General features: G+C 33.3%; 1 protein-coding gene and 2 long non-coding RNA genes across 3 annotated transcripts; 1 reads left to right on the top strand and 2 right to left on the bottom strand.

Annotated features, from left to right (window-relative positions):
• Positions 1 to 966: 966 nt before the first annotated feature.
• On the top strand, positions 967 to 17,335 carry LOC112750456 (amino acid transporter AVT6B). The gene is made up of 5 exons (XM_025799191.3): positions 967 to 1,836; positions 12,162 to 12,314; positions 15,380 to 15,583; positions 16,010 to 16,475; positions 16,992 to 17,335. The coding sequence occupies exons 1-5, from the start codon at positions 1,401 to 1,403 to the stop codon at positions 17,116 to 17,118; spliced, it is 1,386 nt and encodes a 461-aa protein (XP_025654976.1). The 5' UTR covers positions 967 to 1,400; the 3' UTR covers positions 17,119 to 17,335.
• On the bottom strand, positions 12,600 to 24,906 carry LOC112750457 (uncharacterized). The gene is made up of 3 exons (XR_003175833.3): positions 24,129 to 24,906; positions 23,816 to 24,015; positions 12,600 to 13,150 (listed from the first exon to the last, which is right to left on the bottom strand). It is a non-coding gene; the product is annotated as an uncharacterized lncRNA (long non-coding RNA).
• LOC140178957 (uncharacterized) lies at positions 19,950 to 22,094 on the bottom strand. Its single transcript, XR_011872137.1, has 2 exons — positions 21,017 to 22,094; positions 19,950 to 20,940 (listed from the first exon to the last, which is right to left on the bottom strand). It is a non-coding gene; the product is annotated as an uncharacterized lncRNA (long non-coding RNA).
• Positions 24,907 to 25,955: the final 1,049 nt, after the last annotated feature.

Genomic DNA, 25,955 nt, shown 5'->3' with positions numbered 1-25,955 from the left:
ACAGTGAAACAAACTTGCAAATCTTTATCATTATTTATTACAAAGGAGTATAGTTGTACTTCACACCATCTCGAACAATAGAAATCGAAATCCTATAAAATAATTTCTCCACCCATTTCATGTCACTAACTCCCAGTTTCTGGATTATAGTATTCTAAAGCTGAGCAAAACTCATAAAAGGATTGATAAATATACTCATTAGATTCTTATTAGTAAATTTTATTACCTCTCGTATTTTTTTCTTAATTGTTCCTCTATAGTGCACAAAATTAAAAAGCTATCATCACTATTCATTATGAGTGCCACTCTGATGAAGAGCAAACTTTCTGGTAGTATTTATAAGACATACTCTTAGCTAAATCGAATTAAATAAATTCAAAATACTTATTTGTAAATTGTAGCTAGTAATTCAAATCAATTAGATTCGATTTATCTTGGAGCTACATTCTCAATAAATCGAAACAACTTGTATCGATTTACTACTGGCATTCCTCTCCTATAAATCGAATTCAATTACTTCGATTTACTATAGTTGCGTATTGCCAGAAGCTAATAACTAGTAAATCAAATTTATTTGTGTCGATTTACTATGTATCCTACTAAATTAAATCCAATTAATTCAATTTACTTAAAGTAACAAATAATATATATATATATATATATATATATATATATATATATATAATTTATTTTAGTACATTTGTAAAATATTCATTCTCAATATTTTATCTATGTAAATAAATTACCCTATAGTTTCACTAAGGCATTAAATAAGAATTACTCGCTTGTGTCGGTGGCAGGTGATGAGTGGGAGTTAATGCACTTATAGCGCATGTTCCACGCTTGAAATTCTGGAATTTATTTCAAACTTCACCGGCTTCACCGGTTTTACGATTGAACCGGACTTCAGTCCAATTTTGATAACAATAAGATACATTAAGATTTTAATAAATGTAATTATATTTCGATTAAACTATGTTTAAGTTGGGTTTAAGCTTTTTTTTAAATTTATCGTCAAAACAAAACGAAAAGAGAAAAAGGGAACAAGCATATATATTATTACATTTTATTAATTTGATGACAAGGTCAAATTCATTCTATATAACTTTCGTACACATTACACAGTATATTTTATTGATTAAATTTCAGTTTCGTTTCACCTGAACAAGCGCGGGCCTTCCTTTTCTTATCCAAACAATAACGAATGAAAATGAATGGAAAAAGCTATTCTTACCTGTACATGTTTTAGTTTAGTATATATATGTGGCAGAAATTAAATCAAACCACTCTCATCACAATCTTTCTCTTTAATTCCCATTCCTTCCACCACCAACAGAAAAAACATTCTCTAAAGCCATCATAGGCAGCATAAAAAAGATTCAAGAGAGATTTCTTGAAAAATGACACTGTATAAGAAAAACAATGAACAACAACAACACCACACCACTATCCTAGTGAACAACGAACAAACTCCTCTTCTACTACCAAACAAGATATCAAAGACAAAGACCGGCGACCCCTATAATGAGCCGCCGGCCGCATCATTTACAGGGGCCGTGTTCAATTTGTCGACCACCATCATTGGCGCCGGGATCATGGCCTTACCGGCAACCATGAAGGTTCTAGGCCTTGCCTTGGGGGTTGGTGCCATTGCGATTCTTGCTGTTCTTGCTGAGTACTCTTTGGATGTTCTGATGAGGTTCAGCAAAGTGGGGAATGCCGTAACATATTCTCAAGTCATGGAATCTGCATTTGGACGTGTTGGAAGAAGGTTGTTCCAGATATGTATCTTTGTCAACAATTTTGGGATACTTGTTGTCTACATGATTATAATTGGTAATTCCTATTACTACTCCATTTTAATAATTAATTAATTAATTTAATTATAATATTATTTGCACATACACCAAAAATCAACTACAATTTATTTGTGTATAAATATATGTATTAATTTATATTTTAATGTGTATTTTATATTTTAACATGTATTTTACACTAATAATTATTTTACTCGTTGATTTTGTTGTGCATGATTGTTAACTTAAAGCTATTATGTCGAAGGACAATGTTAGGTAAATCAATGACTTTCTTGAACAATATGAACAATCATCAATCAAATAAAAATATACTACACCTCTAAATTACCTGCCTAAATCTTAATATTAGAATAACTATCCATACATTTAGTAAAATGAACATCCATACATTCATTGTTCACATTGTTTAATATTTTTATTGTTTACCTATACTTTTCCTATGTGGAATCATTGTTTCAATATTTAAATTTTTTTGTTTGTTAGGTAGACAATGACTTTTGTAAACAATATAAATAATGGGCTCTAAAATTGACCCAGTAAAGTAAAAAAACACTCCACCCTAAATTACTTCCTAAACCTTAACATTAGAGTAATCATCTGCACAGTACACTTAGTGAATTGAAGATCCAGCCATTGTTAACTGTACATGAGTAAGTCGAATAAAAAAAAAATAACTATCCAATTAAAAATAATGAACATAATCATCTATATACCTATTGAATTAAACATCCAACATATTCATTGTTCATATTGTTTAACATTCTCATTGTCTAACTATACTTTTTCTAAATTTCTCAATGTTTTTAATTTCTGATGTCAAGGTAATTAATTTAGTAGGTTTTAAATTTATATGAAGTAGATATATTTAATCATGTAAATTTTATATAAAAGAATATATTTGAAATAGAATTACAGTTTAAATTTTTCTATATACTGTTAATTATTAGAACTAAACATTATTAATTACTTTTCTAATGATTAGATACCTTTTGAAATACAATTATTATCTTTGAGGGGGAAAATATATTATCATTCAAAATTATTTACGTTAGCATGCAATAAATATTTTACTAGTGGAAACTTAAAATTATATGATAATTCTTTAATATTTTTATTAATGAATTTTTTATTTTAATAATAATGTGCATGTATTATAGAACGTTATTATTATTATTATTATTGTTGTTGTTGTTGTTGTTTGAAATGGAAATAGTATTGTGTGTTATCTGATCTTGATTGATTTATAGTATTTAGTATTTAGCAAGTGTTTACGTTCTTTTCACAAGTCACAATCCTTTCCTTACGTCTTACTTAGGAATTCTTGTTATTGATTAATGGATAATCTTTCCGTATACTCCAATAACTTGGAGAGAGAGAGAGAGATGCACATTTCTACTTCAATTTCTTGATAACTTCTGCGCATATTTAGCGTATATGCTAATTGGAAGAAAGATGTTTATTAGTCAATTATATATATATATATATATATATATATAGAGAGAGAGAGAGAGAGAGAGAGAGAGATGCACGACTTTTGTTAAGAGTCTTATATATACTACATTTACTACTACAATTTCTTGACAAGTTCTGAGCATATAAGCGTATACGCTAAATGGAAAAAAGACGTTTAGTCAATTATAATCATCGTCAAACACTTTAAACAATTCTACCTTAAAAACAATTATGGAAAATATGAATGACAGCATGCAAAATCAAAGATATTGCAGTAATGTTGTTGTTTAAAACAAACACAACCATCACAGCTAACCGTAGATAGTACGTAGGAAGTTAAAACGTGCAAGAGAGAAATGAAGGAAATACGTGTGTGCTTTTTATATATGAATAATAAAAGTATCCGTCAATGATATTTTTGTTTTTATTTTTATTTTTATTTTGTAGATATCATTGTAAAAGGATTTAGTTTTCATTGTATAAAGTTTTATATGATTGTCGCCCTGATAAAAACAACTAATTTTCAAACATATATGAATCTTTTTAATTTGTCGATACATTAAAATTAAATTTGTGAATTAAAATTATCATTATTGTTACTGAAATTAAAACAGGTTCAAATGAAAACGACTATGCAATATAAAGTATTTTTGTTATTTTAGATTAAATATTATATATGTTCTCCTTCTATATTCTGAAGAAGCTTTATGATTTTACTATACAAAAACTTTAAATTTATACGTACATTTAAATATTAGATTAAGAACAAGATTAGACTTAATTTATACATATCGCCTAAATATTTTCGTTCATTATTGGGTTATAATTATTTTCTAAAATATAATGCAGTAAAAAGTTGAAATTTAATTCAACTATTTCACATACAGTAGTTTGATCAAGTTTAATTCAGCTCTAATTACCCAACATAAACATCTAACTCATCTTATTATTCCTAATATATACCATATCACCCCTAGGCTGAGCTATGTAAAAAAAGAAAAAGAAAAAGAAAAAGATGTGGCCTAATCGATAGTGACTCGAACATAAATGTTTGAACAAAAAGAAAAAATAATAGAAAGTGACACGGAATTGTCTCATGAGATGCTGAGGGATAATAAACAGAAAAAATTAGAATCCAATCACAGAAGCTTGCGTCCATGTCCGCATCGCTTTTGAGCATTTCTTTTGAGGTGGTGGTGGTGGTCAGTTTTATCCCACTTTGACAGAGATTGAAAACAGAAAATGAAAGCTATATTATGGTCATGGATAACAATGGGACCCGCCCAAAATAGACAAACCACAAAGATAGTAAGAGCATCTCCGACACTTCCTTCTAGTTCAATTTTCTTTTTGGACTTTTCAAAGTCTCATCTAACTATTTATTATATAATATTGATTTCAGATTGAATATAAAATTTATTATTTTAATATTTAATTTAATTTTTATATTATTTTTAATTACTCTATTTAATAAATTATATAAGTGATACTATTTAATTATTTTTTTTTAAATAATATGGTTTATATCAGTTTTATTTTAAATATTATATTCAAAATAAATTTTAATTTTAAATTAGTTTGATTACCGTAAATACTAGAAATGATATTCAAATAATATTCCATCGAAATTGCTCTCAAAATCATATTATGTTAATAAAAAGAATTGAATGAATAATAAAATAATATTTTTTATAATGAAAAAATAAATAAATTAAAAATATCATATGCAATACATACTATTTTTAAAATTGCTAAACTCTTCATTCTTCATCAAAGAAATTTTCGACAATAAGATACCATACAAAAATTATTTGTGTAATTATATATTTATATTTATTATTTTTGTAATATCTTATATAAATAAAACTCACTCATCAGGCAAAATAGGAAGGGAAGACGTACAAAACTAAACATCAGATCACAGAAAAGTAGCAATAGAACGTAAATTAAATAGTGTAAAACAAAGAAAAACGCTATATGTATTATTGTTTTTATTTACAAATTTTTTTATACATAATGTTAAAAATAATTGACAAAACTTAAGAATAGATAAAAAAAATCCATATTATTAAAAGAAAATTATAAAAAATATAATAAGAAATAGTATTATTTTACAAATAAAACTACCATCAGATCACCGACAAGGTTGAACATGAACAGTTGTCATTCTCTTCATCTTTAACAATCAGTCCTAAGAATCCTCTAAAAATAGCGTTTCTTCCATTAGATATAAAAGTAGCATGTAGATATATTTGATACTATAATCATTTAAAATATACACCAAAATCAGCTATCAAATAAAATATATATTAAATATAAAAATATATAATGACTAATTTTAATACACAAATATTATTTTTGTTAATGGTATCATAAGATTCAGAAAGATAGAGACACAATAAAACCTAATACTTGTCCTGCCTCTCATTCTGTCATTCTTTCTATCACGGTTTTTGTTTAACAATGTCACATGTATGTTAAGTACCAATAATAGCGTGGTTCATTGTCATTTATCAAAATGTTAGAAACTTGTCACCCGTTTAGTTGAGCACTCAAGTCTAGCACTAGTAAAGTCACGTTCTCCATTGTTCTTTTATAATAACATATTTTAATACCGATTAATTAGCATCAAAGATAAAAAGTGGCATATGAGAATCCTGAGTAGAACAAGATAAGGTTTTCCCTAATTATTGAAGTGCATGTTTGTGTGGCTGTAAGCCTGTAACACACCTATAATTATTGAACAGCAATGGTGCTGAACAATAATGAGGTCATGACAAAGTATGATGAATTCAATACTGCCAAGATAAATATATATAAACAACACATGCAATGACACATAAAAAGACACACAATTCTCATGTGCAGAAAATATTGCAACCAACTGAAAATTCTAATATTTTTCTAGTGAGTTCTTTGGACGGACCACTTTATAAAACTTTCAAATTGACATGTTTGTATTGAACAAAGACATTTCTCAGAAATTTAGTTTTGATATATTTTATATTAACACCTTAAAAGATGCTGCTTTAATAAATGACTAAATCATGCTAGCTAATTGATGTTTTCTTTTATATTAAATTGTGGAGATTTATCAATTTAATTTCCAAAAGTCCAAATAGTAAAAATATACAGTCCCTGCATTTTTCTTCTTTCTTTCTAATACTACTTAACAATAATTATTAAAAATAAGAGTTAATCGTTGAATAATAATAATAATAATAATAATAATAATAATAATAACTTTTTATATAATTTTTACTAAATATATTATTTGGTGCGTACTCCAATGAAAATTTTATAATTGTCTGTGAAAATTTTTTCTTTTTTTACTCTTGGATGATAAATTGTAGAATTAGATTTTGATGTTATAAAAGTATTGTTTTTATTTAAAAGTGTAGCCAAATAAATAAATTATACTTTTGTACAAAATATTTTCATAAAAAAATATTTTTAACATCTTTATTTGAATAACTCCCTAATAATTTATATATCTCTTTGTTTGATAGTTTATATGTTAAAATAAATAATTTTATAATATAATACTAAATTTTTTATATCTAAAGATTTAAAATCAATCATTGTTCTTCGTCAAATTATTAGTCAAATTGTCGACATAATAATTAGCAAGACAACTTTAAATCTAACTACTGATGTATAAAGCATCAAATAATTCAGTGGATTAGATATGACGTAAGGCCTTTAGGATATGTAGCACCCTATACTATATAATAAAATCTTACATTATAATCATAAATCAAAAATGGTGAGGTATTACCACTTCTAAAAACGAATAAATATATACATAGTATTTAAAAGAATATAATTTAACTAAAAATCTATAAAAAAAATAACAAAATAATAATCGCACCACACTCGAAATTATTAACGGTAAAAGCGTCGATATCAGAAAATAGAATATATATATATATATATATATACTTAAACTGCGAACTTTGGCAGGGTGGGACGGAATTTTTCGCTAGGTTTAGTATTTTTTTAGCAAGGGGATATTTTTGTAATTTTTTTTTGTCAAAATCCAACTTCTCCCTAACCCAATTTTTTTAAACAAAGATAGGGAGACTCGAACTCGCGACCTCTTAGTTGAGTATAGGAAGACCATTTGACCTATTACATTAGTCCACGTGTAAGCGAGATTCTCCACCGTCTTTACTGGGTACCTTGAACAAGCGGGATTAACCAACGGTTCTTGTTCAAAACAAATATCAATCAATGTGCAAGTGAGATTAACCACCGTCCTTATCCGAAAAAGGATTAATCATTGTCCTTGTCCTAGCATAGCTCAGTTCAATGTGCAAACGGGATTTACCACCGTCCTTGCCACGAGAAAACATTAGTTTACAGTAAAGTCTTTAATCAGCTTTTGAAATCATTAAATTCATTAACCATATTCTCATTCAATTTACTAATTCTTTCATCTCGTGAGCGAAATAACACCATCATCCTCACAACGGGCGGGATAAAACCTTCGTCTCCACAACTACACTGCAACCATGGAACAAGCGGGATGAGACCTTCGACCTTGTCCGGTGTTGGTGCCAAAGCAATAACAGATCAATACACCAGCGGGATAACACCCAGACCTTGTCACAAACAAATATTCAGTCAATACACAAGCGAGATATCACCTAAACCTTGCCAATCCAGCCATTCAGACCATAATCAATCATTATCAGTGTTCTTAGTAATCTCATAAGTAATCTCATAAGTAATTTAACTCATTAACCCCAATTAGTTATCCATTTCATCAATTCGAATCTATAAACTCCCATTCATGTATCAGTTTTCCAATTTCTTTAACATGTGAGCGGAATGAAATCCCCGTCCTCACCACAAATGGGATAAAGCCACCATTTTCGCAACATGTCATCCGATTTAACCAAGCATTTATCCAACAATAATTCAATTTAATGCCTTCAATATACTATTACGCCTTCCAGAGCCTAAAAATTAGTTCTCAGATCTTAAACGAGGTTATAGAGGTGAAAAAATAATTTAATAGGCAAAACCAGTTAAAATCAATATTTTCTAAAAAACAGGACAGTTGTGGGTACGCATACCTCATGCGTACGTACAAATCCATTTTTGTGCATACGTGCAGAAATGCACACGAAAATTGTTCAATTCCAAAATACAACTCGTAGGTATACATGGGCTGTGTGTACGCATGATTTGGCCTTTGTGCGCATGCATGGTATGCGCATGAAACTATTTTACTTCTGTAACACCCCTCATGCGTCGCATGGGTCGTGCATACGCATCACCCTAACTTTCTGCAACTTCTGCAGAATTCAGTTTTTAACCTTCAAAATTCAATTTCTATAACTTTTTGTGCACTTATTCATTTAGATGATTTTAAAGGTCTTTTCACTAGCTTTAATTTGAGATAAATATATCTCAATTCCAAACTCCGAGCATCAAGTTATGGCCTGTCGAAATTGGTTGAAAACCACAATTTACCAATTTTCTGCACAACGCTCATTTACCAATTTTCTCAATTCATTCCATTCCAATACCACCCAAAGCCAATTCTAGACATTACCTTTACACAACTACCAATTTCCATTCATTCCCTAGCCATTTAAAATCTAATCAACCAATCTATCCATCAGGGGCCTAACTCCAATTCAATTTATCACTTCCTAGGTTTTTCATCTAAATCAATACCAACAATGTACTTATTCAATCAAATCTCACCAATTTCTCAACAAATCATAACATGACAATTATCCAACTTACTATAACTTACCAAATAGGGGGATACTTCTCCCTATCATAGCCTCCGATCTAATTTTCACACATATCACCATAATAGGCAATAAATCCACGATCTCATATCCAATTTCATTCAAATCAACACATATTACACACCAAGCAATTCAATGCACAAAATCATACCAACACATAATTCATCATCAACGTACACTATTTTTCATTCAATCCTATCATAGCGGCAATTAACCTAAGTCTTCACATAGTGTTATACAATGTCTATCCGAAATTAAGACCCATACCCATACCTAGGCTTTCCAACACTTGACTTTCCTCACCAAAAAGAATGGACCCAAGCTTGATCAATCCTCCTCCAAACAAAAGCTCCACCAATCAAATGAAGCAATCTCTCCATATCAACTCAACCCGAGCAAACCCAACTTGCACCCAACATCCACCAAGCAATCCAAGCTAATCCATATAATCTAATCACAATAATTATTTCAACATTCATACTAGAGTTCTTACTTAAAATTAAGGATAATGAAGGAATTAGGTTTCCTTACCTTAACCCACTAAATTTAGTAATGAAAATCACCAAAAACTCAAGTTAGAAAACTTCTATAACATCAAAATCACCAAAAATCCTCAATACCCATGCTCAAAACACAAAATTAGTTTTGAATGAGAAACTGGAGTTGGAATTTCGAGTTACTTACCAAACTAATCGGATAAAATTAAAGAGGAGGCCATAAGCTTCGCGTGGCCCAACAGTGCTGCGATTGGAGCTCCATAGCAAAAGTTATGAGCAATCAAAGATGATGAATAGGTAATGTAACAGCCCAGACCACCCGCTAGCACGATATTGTCCGCTTTGGCACACAAGGCCTCACGGTTTTGCCTTTGACGATAGGGATGATAGCCTAAGCCCCCCACACTCACTCGTCAAAACGCGTCATGCTAGGGAGAGGTATCCACACCCTTATAAGGCATGCTTCGTTCCCCTCTCCAACCGATGTGGGGCTTACAATCCACCCCCTAAGGGAGCCCAGCGCCCTCGCTGGCACATCGATCCGCTTTGGCACACAAGGCCTCACGGTTTTGTCTTTGACGATAGGGATGATAGCCTAAGCCCCCCACACTCACTCGTCAAAACGCGTCATGCTAGGGAGAGGTATCCACACCCTTATAAGGCATGCTTCGTTCCCCTCTCCAACCAATGTGGGCCTTACAATCCACCCCCTAAGGGAGCCCAGCGCCCTCGCTGGCACATCGATCCGGGTTCTGGCTCTGATACCATCTGTAACAGCCCAGACCACCCGCTAGCACGATATTGTCCGCTTTGGCACACAAGGCCTCACGGTTTTGCTTTTGACGATAGGGATAATAGCCTAAGCCCCCCACACTCACTCGTCAAAACGCGTCATGCTAGGGAGAGGTATCCACACCCTTATAAGGCATGCTTCGTTCCCCTCTCCAACCGATGTGGGCCTTACAATCCACCCCCCTAAGGGAGTCCAGCGCCCTCGCTGGCACATCGATCCGGGTTCCGGCTCTGATACCATCTGTAACAGCCCAGACCACCTGCTAGCATGATATTGTCCGCTTTGGCACACAAGGCCTCACGATTTTGCCTTTGACGATAGGGATGATAGCCTAAGCCCCCCCACACTCACTCGTCAAAACGCGTCATGCTAGGGAGAGGTATCCACACCCTTATAAGGCATGCTTCGTTCCCCTCTCCAACCGATGTGGGCCTTACAATCCACCCCCTAAGGGAGCCCAGCGCCCTCGCTGGCACATCGATCCGGGTTCTGGCTCTGATACCATCTGTAACAGCTCAAACCACCCGCTAGCACGATATTGTCCGCTTTGGCACACAAGGCCTCACGGTTTTGCCTTTGACGATAGGGATGCTAGCCGAAGCCCCCCACACTCACTCGTCAAAACGCGTCATGCTAGGGAGAGATATCCACACCCTTATAAGGCATGCTTCGTTCCCCTCTCCAACCGATGTGGGCCTTACAGGTAACAAAAGGGTTAGGGCACTCTCTTCTTCCCCTACCGTGCCCCTCTCTCTTTCAATGAGGATGGAGTGCTAAATTGGTGTTGAATGGAGGGGTTTTATAAGTGTTAACTTGGGTTTTGAGTCCAACATGGTCCCGTTTATGATTTTTGGTTCGTTTAATCTTATCTTGGATCAAAATTTTTAAGATAAATATCCAGAGCGTTTTAAATATTTTTCTTGTTATTTTTAAAATTTTAACTTTTTCACTCATAGTACCGAACAAATTTAGGTCAGTAAAATAAATTTTAATACCAGTATACATTTTTCTACAATTAATTATATTTTTTCACTTAATTTTATTTTTTAAATTAAATTCTCACTGATATTTTTTTTGAATTATAAATATAAAATTTATAATTTTTTATTCTGATTTAATTATTAATTAATTATTTATTATTTATCTGAATTTTTACAGTATATTTTCTTTAATATAAGTGTTATGTATGTGTGTGCCTTTGTGTATCTTTCTATTTTTTTTAGTTTAGAGAAGATGCAAGAAGTTTGTTTTCTAATTAAAAAAAAAAAAGTTGTACACTTGGGATACCCAACACGTGTGAGTATTATCTCTAAAAAGAGCAAGTACAAAAAAAAATTAACTTTTAGTTACTCAATATCAACCAATTTTAAAATTTAAAATTAAGATTTTTAATTTAAAATTTAAAATATTTAAAATAAACAAGTCAGTTTAAAAATAATTAACTGATATTAGCTAAAAACATTGACCACGTAATATTACTCTTTCTAAATTTTAAGAATTTGCTGGTTTGTGTCTGACTTGGAAGTTTGAGTGGTGGTTATAAAGGTATTGTCGAGTCGAATGGACAAGTTTTGATTCGTGGTTTTATAGTAAGAAAAATTTGCAAGGAATAGAACATTGGTTAAAGAAATGTTTTCTCCTTTCTTATTCCAAAAATTTATGTACTTTCAATATTTAGCGTCTCATATATAAATATATAATTTCATTGTCACATAAAAAGGTTGAAATGAATGGACCTTAAAGCTTAATGGTAACAATATATATAAAGAAATAAATTGAAGAATGAAGAGATTCTGAGTTTAATTTGCATAAATTACTTTGATTTCACTGCCAGGCGATGTGCTATCTGGAACTTCGACAACTGGAATTCATCATTTTGGTGTATTAGACGGATGGTTTGGGGAACATTGGTGGACTATGCGAACTTTTGTTCTTCTTATGACAACGCTTTTTGTTCTTGCACCACTGGCATTCTTTAAGCAAATAGGTATGTTTAACGAAGGAGTAAGCTCTCATTTTGATTCGTTCTTAACCATTTTTTGTGTTGGACATTCAATTTTTTGTTTTCTATTTTGACTGCGTAAAGTATAGGACAAAATAGGTCTTCTAAAATTTAAAAGTACAAATTTTCTCACCATCATCACTAGTGAGAAAATGATAAATTAATCATTTTGATTGTACAAACAGAAGGGAAGTATGATTAATATATACTATGTGTTCTTTTTTTAAAATGGTGAGTGTTCATTGAAAAAATGATGAGTGATACTGAATCTGAGAGTTTCAAATTCTGAATTATTATTGTGTCTATGAATCAATCTAATCTGAATCATATTATTAAGTGATTTACAATACAGAGAATAGGTATTTAAGAGATAGCTTACTGACTAAGTAAATCAGTGTATGATAATTTTGTTTGAGTTGTCATAATAGAATTAGTTAATTTTGGTTTTGTTGCACTAGTACTACTATTCTCTACATCCCCCTCAAGCTCAAGGGCTAGTAAGCTATCTCTTAAAGAAACATGGAGGTAGAGAAAGAGTTTGTACGATTGTGTAGGACTAGATTTTCTGCAAGAAAGACAACACTAAGGTTGTCACAATAGATCACAAGAGAGGCTGGATAGGGAACTCTAAGTTCATGAAGCAGCTTCTGAATCCATAAGATTTCATTTTCAGTGTTTGCAATACACCTAAATTCTGCTTAAGATGATGAACTACTAAAATATATTGTTTTCGACTTGACCAAAAAACTTGGATCGTTTCTAAGGAATACACAATATCCACTAGATGAGCGTTTGTCATTAGGATCACTCCCAATCTGCATCTGAAAAAGCAAGATGAAAATCAATACTAAGATTAAAAACTAATCCATGTAAGACTACGCCTGATGGATATCTCAAGATAAGCTATACTGTACTCCAATGTTGAACCAGTAGTTGTTGCATGAATCGACTAACTCTATTCATGGAAAAAGAAATTTCAGGATGATGAGTTAATGTGGCATATTACAAAGCACCAACAATAAAGCAATAGAATGTTGGATTTTCAAAAAAGTCAGTGCCATGTATAGTAAGCTTCAGGTAAGAGATCATGGGAGTAGTGGGAATGGGCTTGGAATTATTCATGCCAAAACAAGTTAGTAAATCACTTATATATTTAGCTTAAGAGATATGAAGAGAAGTATGTGTTAGTAAATTACAAGTATGTGTTAGAAAATCACTAACTCTATTCATCTACGTATGCTAATAAGACGAAGATTATTGAAGAACTGGTGAATCTAGTAAAGAGTGAGAGATCAACCTTTGTGTTAGGAAAATCAAACTTGAATAGAGTGCTACTGAGCTTAGTGAAGTAACTCATGGTGCTTGTTTTAAGTCATAAATGACTTTGTGCAATCTACAAACTTGTAAAGAATTATAGCTTGCAAAGGCAGGAGGTTGTTGCATCAAAACTTTTCAGTTAAATCAGTCAGTCAAAAAAACATTATTAAAGTCAAATTGTCTCAAAACCTAATCTTTTATTAAACTGATGCATGGACAACACAATACAAATTGTTGCTGGTTTGATAATAGCACTAAATATTTATGAGTAGTCAGTACCCTCAATTTGGTGGCACCTTTTGTTGTCATGGGATGAGTGTTGAAAAAATTTATATGAAACTCAATTTACAGCTCATCTTAAATTTAGCCACAGTGATTAAACTCTTTGCAAATTGAGGAATGAACAGAATATCTTTTAAAAGAAAACTAGCATTATTGGAATTGTTAGTTAAGATAGAATTGCCAGAATGACATATATGGATACCACTGCCATTGGCAACAAAGAGGTAATCTCGACCAACATAATCAGAGGTAGAGATCAAATTGGATGAATCATTTGTGGGATGATGGCTAGGTCTGAAATTTGGACACCAGAAAGATTCAGACGATGATGATGGAATAGCCAGATAAAAAGTTGGTTGATGGAATGAGAAGGGTGGTGGTGGATGGAGGTCAACCAAATTGAAAAGAACTAGTTGATTATTGTGGAGAGGTATATGAAGAGGAGCTGTAGAAGTTCTTATTGAATATGAGGAAACCTTGTAGAGCAGGATGCCTAGGCTTTGAGCATAGTTGACAGCTTGGTCTAGATTTTTGTTGCCAGAAGCCTCTACCAAATCGACCTCTTCCAATGCCTCTTCTTCCACCTTCTCCTTGAGCCAAAATCTTGAATTATTGAAAGTTTCCTACGCCAGATTTGCTTGAGCAATATTGGTTCAGGATTGATGAAATCTTTCTAATATTTCTTCATGAAAATTGATCATGGACTCAATTTCCACCGTAGTGTACAATTCAGGCATAGCTTGAATTCTAGGGATGCATGTATGTAGAGAATTCTTCAGATAATTCATCACAAATGGCTGAAATATGATCTTCCGTGATGATAATGTAGCCAACTGCATGAAGTAAATCAACAAGGGTTTTGATTTTTTCAATATGCTCAATGGTAGAAAGATTGAGTTTATTGACTGCCTTTAGTTGATAGCGCAACTGTTTGATAGTAGTCTTGGTGGAGGAAATGAAAATCTGCTGAATTTTGTCTTAAATTTCAAATGCAGAAGAACACTGTACCAGGCTATTCTTGAATGTACTATCAACCGAAACAAGGAGCCAAGAACTCAAATTATAATCTTGAAGTACCCATTATTCTAAATAAAAAGGCAGTCTGATATATAAGTATTCCGCATTAACACAAAATCCAAAAAAGATTGCACTAAAGAGTATAATATACGCGGTCTAACCTAACAGGAACAGTTACATAATATTGTTCTAGCTGCTTTTGCTTAAGGAGTGACGAATTTCTCTAGTGCTTTATCAGGCAGTATGTGATCTTGAAGATTCTCAATAGTAAATGATGTTATTTCCGACACAATATAAACCATCGAGAAATAATTTGAGAGTTTAATCTTATTGAAATATTATATTTTTACCCTCTTTGAATTTAAGCATAATTATTAATGTATAGTCTATAATAAATGCTAACTAATATATGACATTACTTTTCTTGGTTGCAGATTCACTGCGATATACTTCTGCTATTGCAGTAGCTTTGGCACTTGTTTTTCTAGTCATAATTGTGGGAATCACATTCATGAAATTATTTAATGGCGGCATAACTACTCCGAGGTTGCTTCCAAATATTACAGACATGAATTCTATATGGAATCTCTTTACAGCCGTTCCAATTCTTGTGAATGCATTTGTTTGCCATTCCAATGGTATGACATCATCTATTTAGTAGTTTCTAAATTTTCAATGTTCTACTATTATTTCGTTCATTACATCAATTTAACAAAGAAATATAAAGAAAAGTACAAAAATATAGTAGGATACTGATTTACTTTTTGGTTTTTAAAAAGGTTTGATTATTTTAATATATAAATAACTACTCTTTTAAGAGTATATGAAATATATGTAAATATTTTGAAACACAAAATGATTAATTTAAAAACTAATTTTCAATATATATGTCAATTCTCTAATGATTTTTAAAATTATGCTAAAATTGTCAAATTTGATTTTGATGTATTATTTTAGAAAAACTATCAATATAGAATCTACCAGTATATGTGTGGGTTACACAATATATTCAATGATGTTTAGTAATTTTTAGTGTTTGATGTACAAAAGGATATTTTTTGCAGTGCATACAATAAACATGGAGCTACAAGATTCTTCCCGAATCCAGCCAGTTGTGCGTGCATCATTGACTTTGAGTTCAGTTATCTATATTCTTACCGCCATATTTGGATTCCTTTTATTTGGTGAGTCAACGCTTGACGACGTTCTCGCCAACTTCGACGTTGACCTCGGAATCCCATACAGCAGTCTACTGAACGACATTGTTCGCATTAGTTATGCCTTCCACCTTATGCTTGTCTTCCCTGTTATCTTCTTTTCGCTACGGTTTAACTTTGATGAATTTATCTTTGCTTCATCTAAGTCTTTGAATGCAACTAAGTATAAGTTTGTTTCTACCACCATTGTACTCGTTGCTTTAGTGTATATAGCTGCAAATTTTATGCCTAGCATATGGTATGCTCTACAGTTCACAGGAGCAACTGCCACAGTTTGCATAGGCTTTGTTTTCCCGGCTGCAATATCTATAAGGTGAGTTTTTGTTTCTCTTTTTACCTTTCTTCTAAATTAAGTTATTTATTAGTGATAGAGTTATGTTCACATAATTAAAGGTTGGTGCGAGTTAAAAATACTTCTGAAAATATCTAAGTTTTATTTTAAAATTAGTTTGTAGTTATTAAAATTTAAAAGTCTAATATAATTTTATATTAATAAATATTTAAATTTATTTTAATTTTTTATTCATTATAATTTTTAAAAATTATTTTATTAAACATAATTATTATTCTTTGTGTTTATTAAAAATTATTTTTAGTTCAGTTTATCAAATATAAATACCACAACTTTTAAAAATATATTTTTAAAATTAATTTTAATAAACTAGTTTCAACATGTCACAGTTAATTGGTGTTGGAAAGTAATGTTTACTATTAATCAAAGCTGGTATTATATGCTTGAATAGTACAAATTAAAGCTACACCAAGTTAGTTGTTTTTAGAGGTATTTTTATCATGATGACTAGCCTGTATATTTTCATTATTTTTTCAGGGACCCTCATGGAATTGCAACAGAGAAGGATAAGATTTTATCCGTTGTCATGATTGTTCTTGCTGTGTTCTCAAATAGTTTGGCCATATACAGTAATGCAGCTTCCATGTCTGGAATAACATCTTAAGATTCATTCCTCTTATTAAAGGAGTGATCTTTATTTGGTGTTTGTGTAAAATGTGTGATTTATTGTAAAATGTAAATTTTCTTTTATCTTATCCTCGAGTGATTTATTGTAAAATGTAAATTTTCTTTTATCTTTTTTCCAAGTGATTTATTTGAAAAACCACTTGGCTTCATTAATGCATACTATCATGATGTTTATATAAATATTTATTGAATTACTTTCATCACCTCTTTTACAATTTGTCCATATTCGCATTGTAACAATATACCATCAGCAGCTCGCCGCCATCGTATTTTTCTGTTTTATTTAGAGACAAAAAAAAAATAAAACATTTTCGATCATTTCTAAAATTATTGAAGACAAAAATATCCCCTTTAATAATTGATAGTCATTAAATCAATTTTATTTAGAAGTCTAAAGAAAATTATAAGCTTGAACACCCAAGTTAAAATATTAGTATAAAATATTATTTTAGTCACCAATATTTGAGTTAAATTTTAATTTAATTTTTAATATTTTAAATTTTTTATTTTAGTCCCAAAAAATTTTAAAAAACTATCATTATTTCCGTATGCTAAAAAAATAAGAGAGTTTGAAGACGCAAAATTTGGCAAGTCAAACTTAATTTGGATTAACACTACTATGACAATTCATGTGTTCTTTGGATACAACTCTTTCAAGTTGTCCTCACTTAATCACCACCATGCAAATGTGTTCATATTAATATTATTTAATTGTTGTCAGTTTTGTCTATAAAAAAAGCCTTCAACACATGTAAATATGTGTTATATGAATGAAAATCCTTTGAATTAGCATCAGGGAGCTTCTTTTTTTTTTTTTTTTTACTTTATATATTGATGAGCTCGAGAGAGAAAAAAGATAATATTATTTATGTGAATAAGTGATTTTAGGTAAATTAACTGTAAAATTTATACCTATAGTAAGTTTGCTTTAATTTTATTATATTCTTCTAACATAGAAAAACATAAAATTTTACTCAATAAAATTTAAATGAGAGATAAAAAAGAAAGATAAAAAAAAAGGGGGAAAAATAGTAGGATTGAAATGGATTAGTAAAATGTTAAGTTTAGAAAATAATAATATTATTTTTAATAATAACAAATATTATTTAGTTAGGTTTAAAGCCCAAAATTTGTTTAATGAATGTTTTATTTGTGCAGACTCATAGTAGACTTGCTAATAACAAAAAGGCCAAGCACTTCAGTAGCGAATATTGGACCAAATATTGAATAGAAAGATGCAGTCTTTTGAACCAATTTAGACAAACATTAAAGCTTATGTGCTGCTGCAACATTGTCCAAATATTAATTTGGGTAAAAATATCAGCAAAGAAGAAAGCTTTTTTTTGTTCATCAAATTGATGGAGAGAAAGGATGAAATTTGGAGGCGAAATTGCAAATCAAAGTTGTAAATTTGGTGGTGCAAACTCTTCTCTGCTCTATTTTTTAGTTCACATTTTATGAGACAAATCGTTTTTGCAGACGGAATCAACTAAGTTTCAAAGCTGTTTTGGTATTTAAGTAAAAAGGCAAAAAGTGACTCTAGGTTCAACCTCCTTCTCTAGGTTCAACATGGGAGCATATGTTGTTGCTTACACACTTACCGAAGGGCAATCCAACAATAGACCACCATTTTTCAATGGCAAAAACTACACCTATTGAAAAGAAAGAATGAGGATATTTGTGCAGTCTGTCGATTACAACATATGGAAGATAATGATAAATGATCCGAACATTCCAACAAAGACCAACACCGAGTGAGTAGTGGTTCTTAAAGAAGAGATCGAGTGGAATGATGAAGACAAAAAGAAGGTGGAACTCAATGTCAAGGCTATCAACATGATGTACTACGCCATTAGCTTTGAAGAATTTCGTAAGGTTTCAAGATGCAAAACATCAAAAAGGGATAAACTCCAAATCACACATGAAGGCACACAACAAGTGAAGAAAACAAGGATTGATATACTTAGAAAAGAGTATGAAATGTTCTCTATGAAAGAAAGAAAAATCATTGATAAAATGTTTGAGAGATTCTTAATCATTATCAATAGCTTGGATTCTGTAGGAGTTACTCATACTAAACCTGTGCTTCTGAGAAAACTTGTGAGAGAACTCTGGCTAATGACAGATTCAACCTACTTTGTTGTCATAATAGAGGTATCAATTCTCCTTCAATAAGAAAACTGATATGATAAGAATTGAGAGAGAATCATCGTTGCTCTTTAAGAATTATATCATATACCTTAGGCGGTGGAGTATTCGCATGGAAATAGGAGAAGAGGATTACACAAAGTACATATTTGGGTCTAATTTTTGGGTTTACCAGCATAGTGTAAAATCCTAGAACTTGGTCACAAGATAAGGGAGACATTAGAAGGGACATTACAGGTTTATTTTTTTCGTGTGCAGGAAAGGGAGAGCAGAATCGTAAAGGCAAGGATTAGTCAGGATGCAACTAAGATACTAGACAACAAAATGAATTTAATTTATCTGAATGGAAAGCAATTTGAAGTTAAAGGAAAAATCGAATCCAAGAAGATATAAAGTCTGAATACTTTGGGTGGAGAGTTGGAGAGAAGAAATTCAAAGGTACTAGTTATGCTTTTGCATCTTAGTTAGTTATTCAATTATTTAGGGTTTTATTTCATGAATTTCATTCAATAATTAAGTGGTTTCATGGCTAATCATCACTTATTTGTACATGAAGAAAATCATTAAACATTAAGTAGAATTTGGGTTCATTCATGAATATATGAGCTTAGATTGTGAATTTGTGTATTTAAGGATTATTCATGATTATATGAGCCATGCTTTGATGCAATGTTGTTTATTGATTTCTTGTTACAAGGGATTAGAAGTTAATAAAGTAAGGAACATGAAGAATGCATGTCTTGGAGTCAGTGAAAGTTAAGGAAGCATGCAACATAAATCCAAGCAAGCAAGGCTCGAACCATCATCCTGGAGACACTTATAATGGCGCCTCGAGCTCCTATAATGGCACCTCAAGCGCCTATAGTGGCGCTTCCAACGCCTGAGAAGAAAAGAAGAACGAAGTGCTTGAATTTTCTAGCGCCTTCGAACAAGGGAGCAAGCACCATTTGGGAGGCACCTGTAGTGGCGCCTAAAGCGCCCTTGCAACCTTCTCCAAGACACCAACATTGTGGACATCAAGAGTGCTGCTCTAGGTGCCCAAATTGGCACCCCAAGCGCCCTTCACCCACCACCTCCAAGGCACCAATTTGGTGCCTCAATAGTGGCGCTCTAGGCGCCCAAATTGGTGCCCCAAACGCCCTTCACACACTACCTCCAGGGCACCAGTTTGGTGCCTCAATAGTGGCGCCTTAGGCGCCCAAATTGGCACCTCAAGCGCCATTGCAACTCCTCTCCAGAGCCACCAATTCTAGGCACTCAAGTATGGCGCCTTAGGTGCCCAAACCCACACCTCAAGTATTTGGGGCATGTGGTGACTAAGTACGCACACCTCGCTGCCCCATTGACAGAACTCCTCAAGCACAACAACTTCCACTGGGACCACATAGCTGACCTTGCCTTTAAGAGACTCAAATCAGCCCAGACACACACACCAGTGCTGGCTCTTCCTAATTTCTCTGTACCTTTCACAGTTGAGACGAATGCCTCGGGTCATGGCATAGGAGCAATACTCTCACAGCAGGGACATCATAGCTTACTTTAGTAAAAGACTTAACCAGCGCTTGTCAGCTGCTTCGGCTTATATTCGGGAGCTTTACGCTATTATCCAGGCAGTGGCCAAGTGGCCGCACTATTTGTTGGGGCATTGGTTCTGCAGTAAGACTGATCATCAGGGTCTGCGTGAACTCATAAACCAAGTGGTCATCACACCAGAACAGCAATATTACCTTACAAAGTTATTGGGATTCGACTTTGAGGTAGTGTATCGATCTGGCAAGACGAACTTAGCTGCTGATGCCTTATCAAGACAGGGTGAAGAACCCTCTGAGGCCTGCCTTCAAGCTTTATCTACTGTCAATACCTCATTGACTCCATCACTCTTACGGGCTACGAGGGAGGACCCTGACACTCAGTTATTGATGGAGCAATATCGGAAGAGAGTGTTGCCTCCTGAGTATCTATTGCAAGAAGGGCTCCTTATGTATAAAGGAAAGATATGGGTGCCGGATTTTGAGGGCCTTTGTACCCAGCTACTTACTGAATTTCATGCGACGCCTATGGCTGGGCATCCGGGGGTACTTAAGACTTATAAGGCTGTTGATGAATTATTTTTTTGGCCGGGCCTACGTAGGGACATATACAAATTTGTTCGGCAATGTAACACATGCCAATCTACCAAATACATGACTTCCAAATCTCAGGGACTCCGCAATCCTTTTTCTGTGCCGTATGGACCATGGACAGAACTTTCAATGGTATTGTTCAGTTACCCTAGTTAGCAGGTTACACTGCTATTATGGTGGTGGTTGATCGCTTCAGCAAACCTGCTCATTTTGAACCCCTGAGAGCTGGCTTCATTGCGAGTTCAGTGGCAAAGGTCTTTATTGCATGGGGGGGGGGGGGTAAAATTACACAGATTTCCCTCTATCATTGTTTCTAACCGAGACCCCCTCTTCCTCAGTCGCTTCTGGCGCAGCCTCTGAGTTCGGCGGCACCCAATTGCAACACAGTACGGTGTATCATCCGCAGAGTGACGGCCAGACTGAGGTCACTAATCGTTCCCTTGAGCAATATCTATGTGCTTTCTCTCATTCGCAGCCATAACAGTGGGTGGCCTTTCTTCCCTGGGCTGAATTTTGCTATAATAGCTCATTTCACTCCGCTATACAGATGACACCACAAGAGGCGTTGCACGGTTTTCCCATGAACTTGCCCCCTGGCTACTGCCCTGGCACGTCCCCTATGCTAGAGGTCGATCTCTTTTTGTGGACTCGTGAGATATTGAATGATGAGTTGGGTTTCTACCTACACCAAGCAAGAACCCGCATGAAGAAACAAGCAGACCGGCATCGTCGTGACAAGGAATTCAAAGAGGGGGATTGGGTTTCGCTCAACTTGAAGCCTTACCGTCAAATATCCCTCTTCCATAGGGAGCATCCAAAGCTCGGCAGGCGCTTCTTTCCGCATCCTACACCGTGTTGGGAAAGTGGCGTACCGCCTCGAGCTTCTAGCTGGTAGCACGATTCACCCCGTCTTCCATGTCTCCATGTTGAAGGAGTTCCATGGAGAACCACCAACGGCAACCCCAGTGCTGGCAGCGACGTTTCAACCCGCACCTACAGCGATTTTAGGAAGGTGCTCCGTCTCAAGAGATGGGAAACAAGTGGAGCAGGTCCTCGTGGATTGGGAGGGCTTACCACAGGAGGAAACAACTTGGGTGGACTTCGACCAGCTGTTGCATATGTTTCCAGAGTTGGACCTTGAGGGCAAGGTTATTGTCTGGGGAGTAGGGCTGGCAATGGGTAGGGTAGGGTAGGGTTTTGACCATACCCTAACCCTACCCGCGGGTTGAAAATTCTATTAAAACTCTACCCTACCCTATCCGTGGGTTGAGAATCTCTCAACCCTAACCCTACCCGCACCCTAAAGTTCTAAATCCTACCCTACCCTACCCTACCCGCAGAAATATCAAATTTTTTCAAAGTAAATATAAAAATCAATCATTTCAAATTTTACACATATTAATAACATAAAAAATAACAAACTAATGCTCTAAATTACTAAATTAACTAACTAGTTTAGTGGTTGTTCACTTATTGTAAATCATTACATAAGAGAGGTTGTGGGTTTAATTCTCACTTCCTTTACTATATACCTAATTTTTATAAAATATGTGTTATATTTGAGGTGCGGATAGGGTAGGGTAGGGTACACCCTAAACCCGTACCCTACCCAAACGGGTTGGACCGGGTTGGGTACCCGCGGGTAGAGTATGAATTGCCAACCCTACTGGGGAGGGAATAGCTGATATAAGCACTCTAATAGCTGATACAAGCACTCCAAACTCAGCCCCACAAACCAGCCCAATTGAAGAGATTGCAGAACTTAGAGCTAGATCAACTAAGGAAGCAGGCCCAGTTGGCAAGAGAGTGAGAAAGGCCCTCAATTGGATGAAAGACTACCATATGAAGAAGTAAATAGAAATCATTGTAAAGGAGAAGTGTGACCATCATACCTTTGCATTTGCTAAATCTTCCAATACATATTTTCACAGATTTCTTTATTCAATTATTGTTGCATCATAATTCTATCGCTAAGCTAAGGGGTTCTACCCAATACTAGGCTTGGAGAAGCCTCTCGGAGGGAAGAAAAATATTGGAGAGAGTGTTTAAATGAAAAATTGGAAATAGAGTTAATCTGAATTAGGGATGATCCTTGGTTTGGAGACACTCCCCCATTTAGATTACCTAGGGCAACAGCCTAGACCAATCTTTAATTTGGGTTAAATAGTTGTTGACAGAGACAATTGGGATTAACAAATCATAAACAGCAACTTCAACCAAGCAGAGGCTCAAACAATCTATCGAGCTCCCCATGGTGCAAATAAATTGATTTGGAGTTAAAAAATTAATGGGCACTATTCGGTTTCTACAGGATATGAATTAGCCTTTTACTTCTACCATGTACATGAACAGCAATTAGACCACAGATTCAGAGCTACCAAAGTATCAAATACAATGGCTTACCTACCATGATGAAAATCCATTCCAATTTGGCCCAAGTCTTTCCTGCCTGCCTCCGCTACCATCGTCAATCAGAGAATGTATTCCACTATCTCTTATCATGCCCAGTCTCCACCGAGGTCTGATGCAGGCTAGACTGGCAGCATATTCTGTCAGGTCACCAAAATCAACCCTCATGGATGTGATTGGAAGAGAGCTTGAATCTGATCAAATTTAGGAGCCATAGTAAGCAACTCATGATGCAGCTCATATTCACCATATGGAGAAGTTAACTATCAAGGAATTTAATGATTTTTTAGGGAAAGAGAATCTCAACTGAGGAAGTACTGTCTCAGGCTGTGAGCGTTGCTGTGGAGTTCGCCTCTTTCTCTGCATCTTCAAGATAATCTTCTTCTTCTTTGACTCTTTTAAGTTTCATTTCTTCTAGATATTTCTTCTTATTGTAAGCTATGCTTCGGCTTTTGAAAATTCCGTGTACAGTTGTCCGTTTGTGGTCCACTCATTTATTTTCTCATAGAAAAAAAAATACAGCATATCTTTGCTTTAAAAAAAATTAGATGAACTATAAAATATTCTAAAAACAATAATTATTGCATTTGGAAGATCTTCACACTTTAGGATCTTTAATTTCGTTCCTTTATATTCATATAAAATAACCATACATCTAATACAACATCATGAAGATTGTGCTTAGACAAGTCCCCAAATCTAAATCCAAACTTGTACATGCAAAGAAATCACAATTCTCAATGACTATTCATGTTCTCCATCTCTGGAAACTTAAAAATGTATTTTGTGAATAACCAATAATTCCCTTGTATAATTCGGATCACATCAATCTAGCTTCTGAAAAAGGATTGAAACAGATTATCCTCCATATCAACAATACAAAGGTTTTTATGTTGATTCCAGTCCAGATGGTTTCATAGTCTGTTCCACAGCATCTATACAGAAAATAAATTCCCGAAAGATCCGTCTCCTTACGCTCGAGTTGTGTTGTTCCTTGTTTTGCAAGTTGGTGAGTTTCGAGTGAAATCTTGTTATAGATTTACTTGGGCTTTAGCAGTGAATGGAATCGCGAAACAGGTTCCTCCAATTACCCCAATGACTAATTTAACGACTATAAGGACTAGAAGCCAGCCACGACAGGCACTCATGCAGTTACAAAAACCACTTTTAATAGTTATTTGATGAAGTGGTAGCCTACATTAGCATGGCAATTGCTACATTGGAGTGGCAACTACATGACTACATCAAAGCAAGATACTACTTAAAATAGTATCCAAAGAGAAATACTTGAAAATTTTTAAAAAAAAATATTTAATTATTTTACTGATCTTTATAATTTTATTAAATTTGTAATTAAATTTTTATACTTTTTATTTTCTTTTCAATTGGATCTGTACACTACTTTTAATTTTGTAATTAGGTCCCTTGCCAATATAAAAAATATTAAGAATTAGCGGAATATTTCTCAACATATTAAAATTATCCATAATTAAGAACATAATTAAATCTGACATACTTTTTGGAAAAAATATTCTCTTAATTTTAATGTTTTTGACACTAAGATAGACTAATTACAAAATTAAAAAGTGTCAAAATTTAATTAAAATAAAAAATATAAAAATTTAATTATAAATATGATAAAATTATAAAGACCAACAAAATAAATAATTTTTTTTAATTTTTCAAGTATTTCTCTTTAAATACTATTTTGAGTAATATCTTGCTCTGATATAGTTATGTAGTTGTCATTTTGATATAACAATTGATATGCTAATATAGAGACTAATAAAGTAATTAAATTGTAAAAAAAATATTTCATGCAATAATAAAACATAATTTTTGGTGTTTTTTAAATAATAAGAATGCTAATGGGCTTCAAAAGAAAAAAGTAAAAAATACATTACTCCTTGAATTCTAAACCTTAAATCATTAACTCTAAATTCTAAATTTTGAATCCTAAATCCTAAATTCTTTTAAATCCTAAACTCTAAATTATAAACTCTAAGTCTAAATCATAATATAAAATATAATAATAAAAAATTTAAAATTTGATTAGTTAACAAAAAGTATAGTATTTTGTTAAGTAAAAAACCGTTAAACCCTACTCACTAGAAGTCTAGAACCTAGTTTGTAT

Source organism: Arachis hypogaea, chromosome 15 (genome assembly GCF_003086295.3).
Source record: "Arachis hypogaea cultivar Tifrunner chromosome 15, arahy.Tifrunner.gnm2.J5K5, whole genome shotgun sequence".
Taxonomy (NCBI): domain Eukaryota; kingdom Viridiplantae; phylum Streptophyta; class Magnoliopsida; order Fabales; family Fabaceae; genus Arachis; species Arachis hypogaea.
This window is presented reverse-complemented; position numbering and strand designations above follow the sequence as displayed.

Excerpts from the sequence above, each read along its gene's own strand:
- LOC112750456 (XM_025799191.3), top strand. The coding sequence starts at position 1,401 with ATGACACTGTATAAGAAAAACAATGAACAACAACAACACCACACCACT. Across the intron at positions 12,315-15,379 it reads GGCATTCTTTAAGCAAATAG|ATTCACTGCGATATACTTCT; the intron begins GTATGTTTAACG and ends TCTTGGTTGCAG. Across the intron at positions 16,476-16,991 it reads CCGGCTGCAATATCTATAAG|GGACCCTCATGGAATTGCAA; the intron begins GTGAGTTTTTGT and ends TTATTTTTTCAG.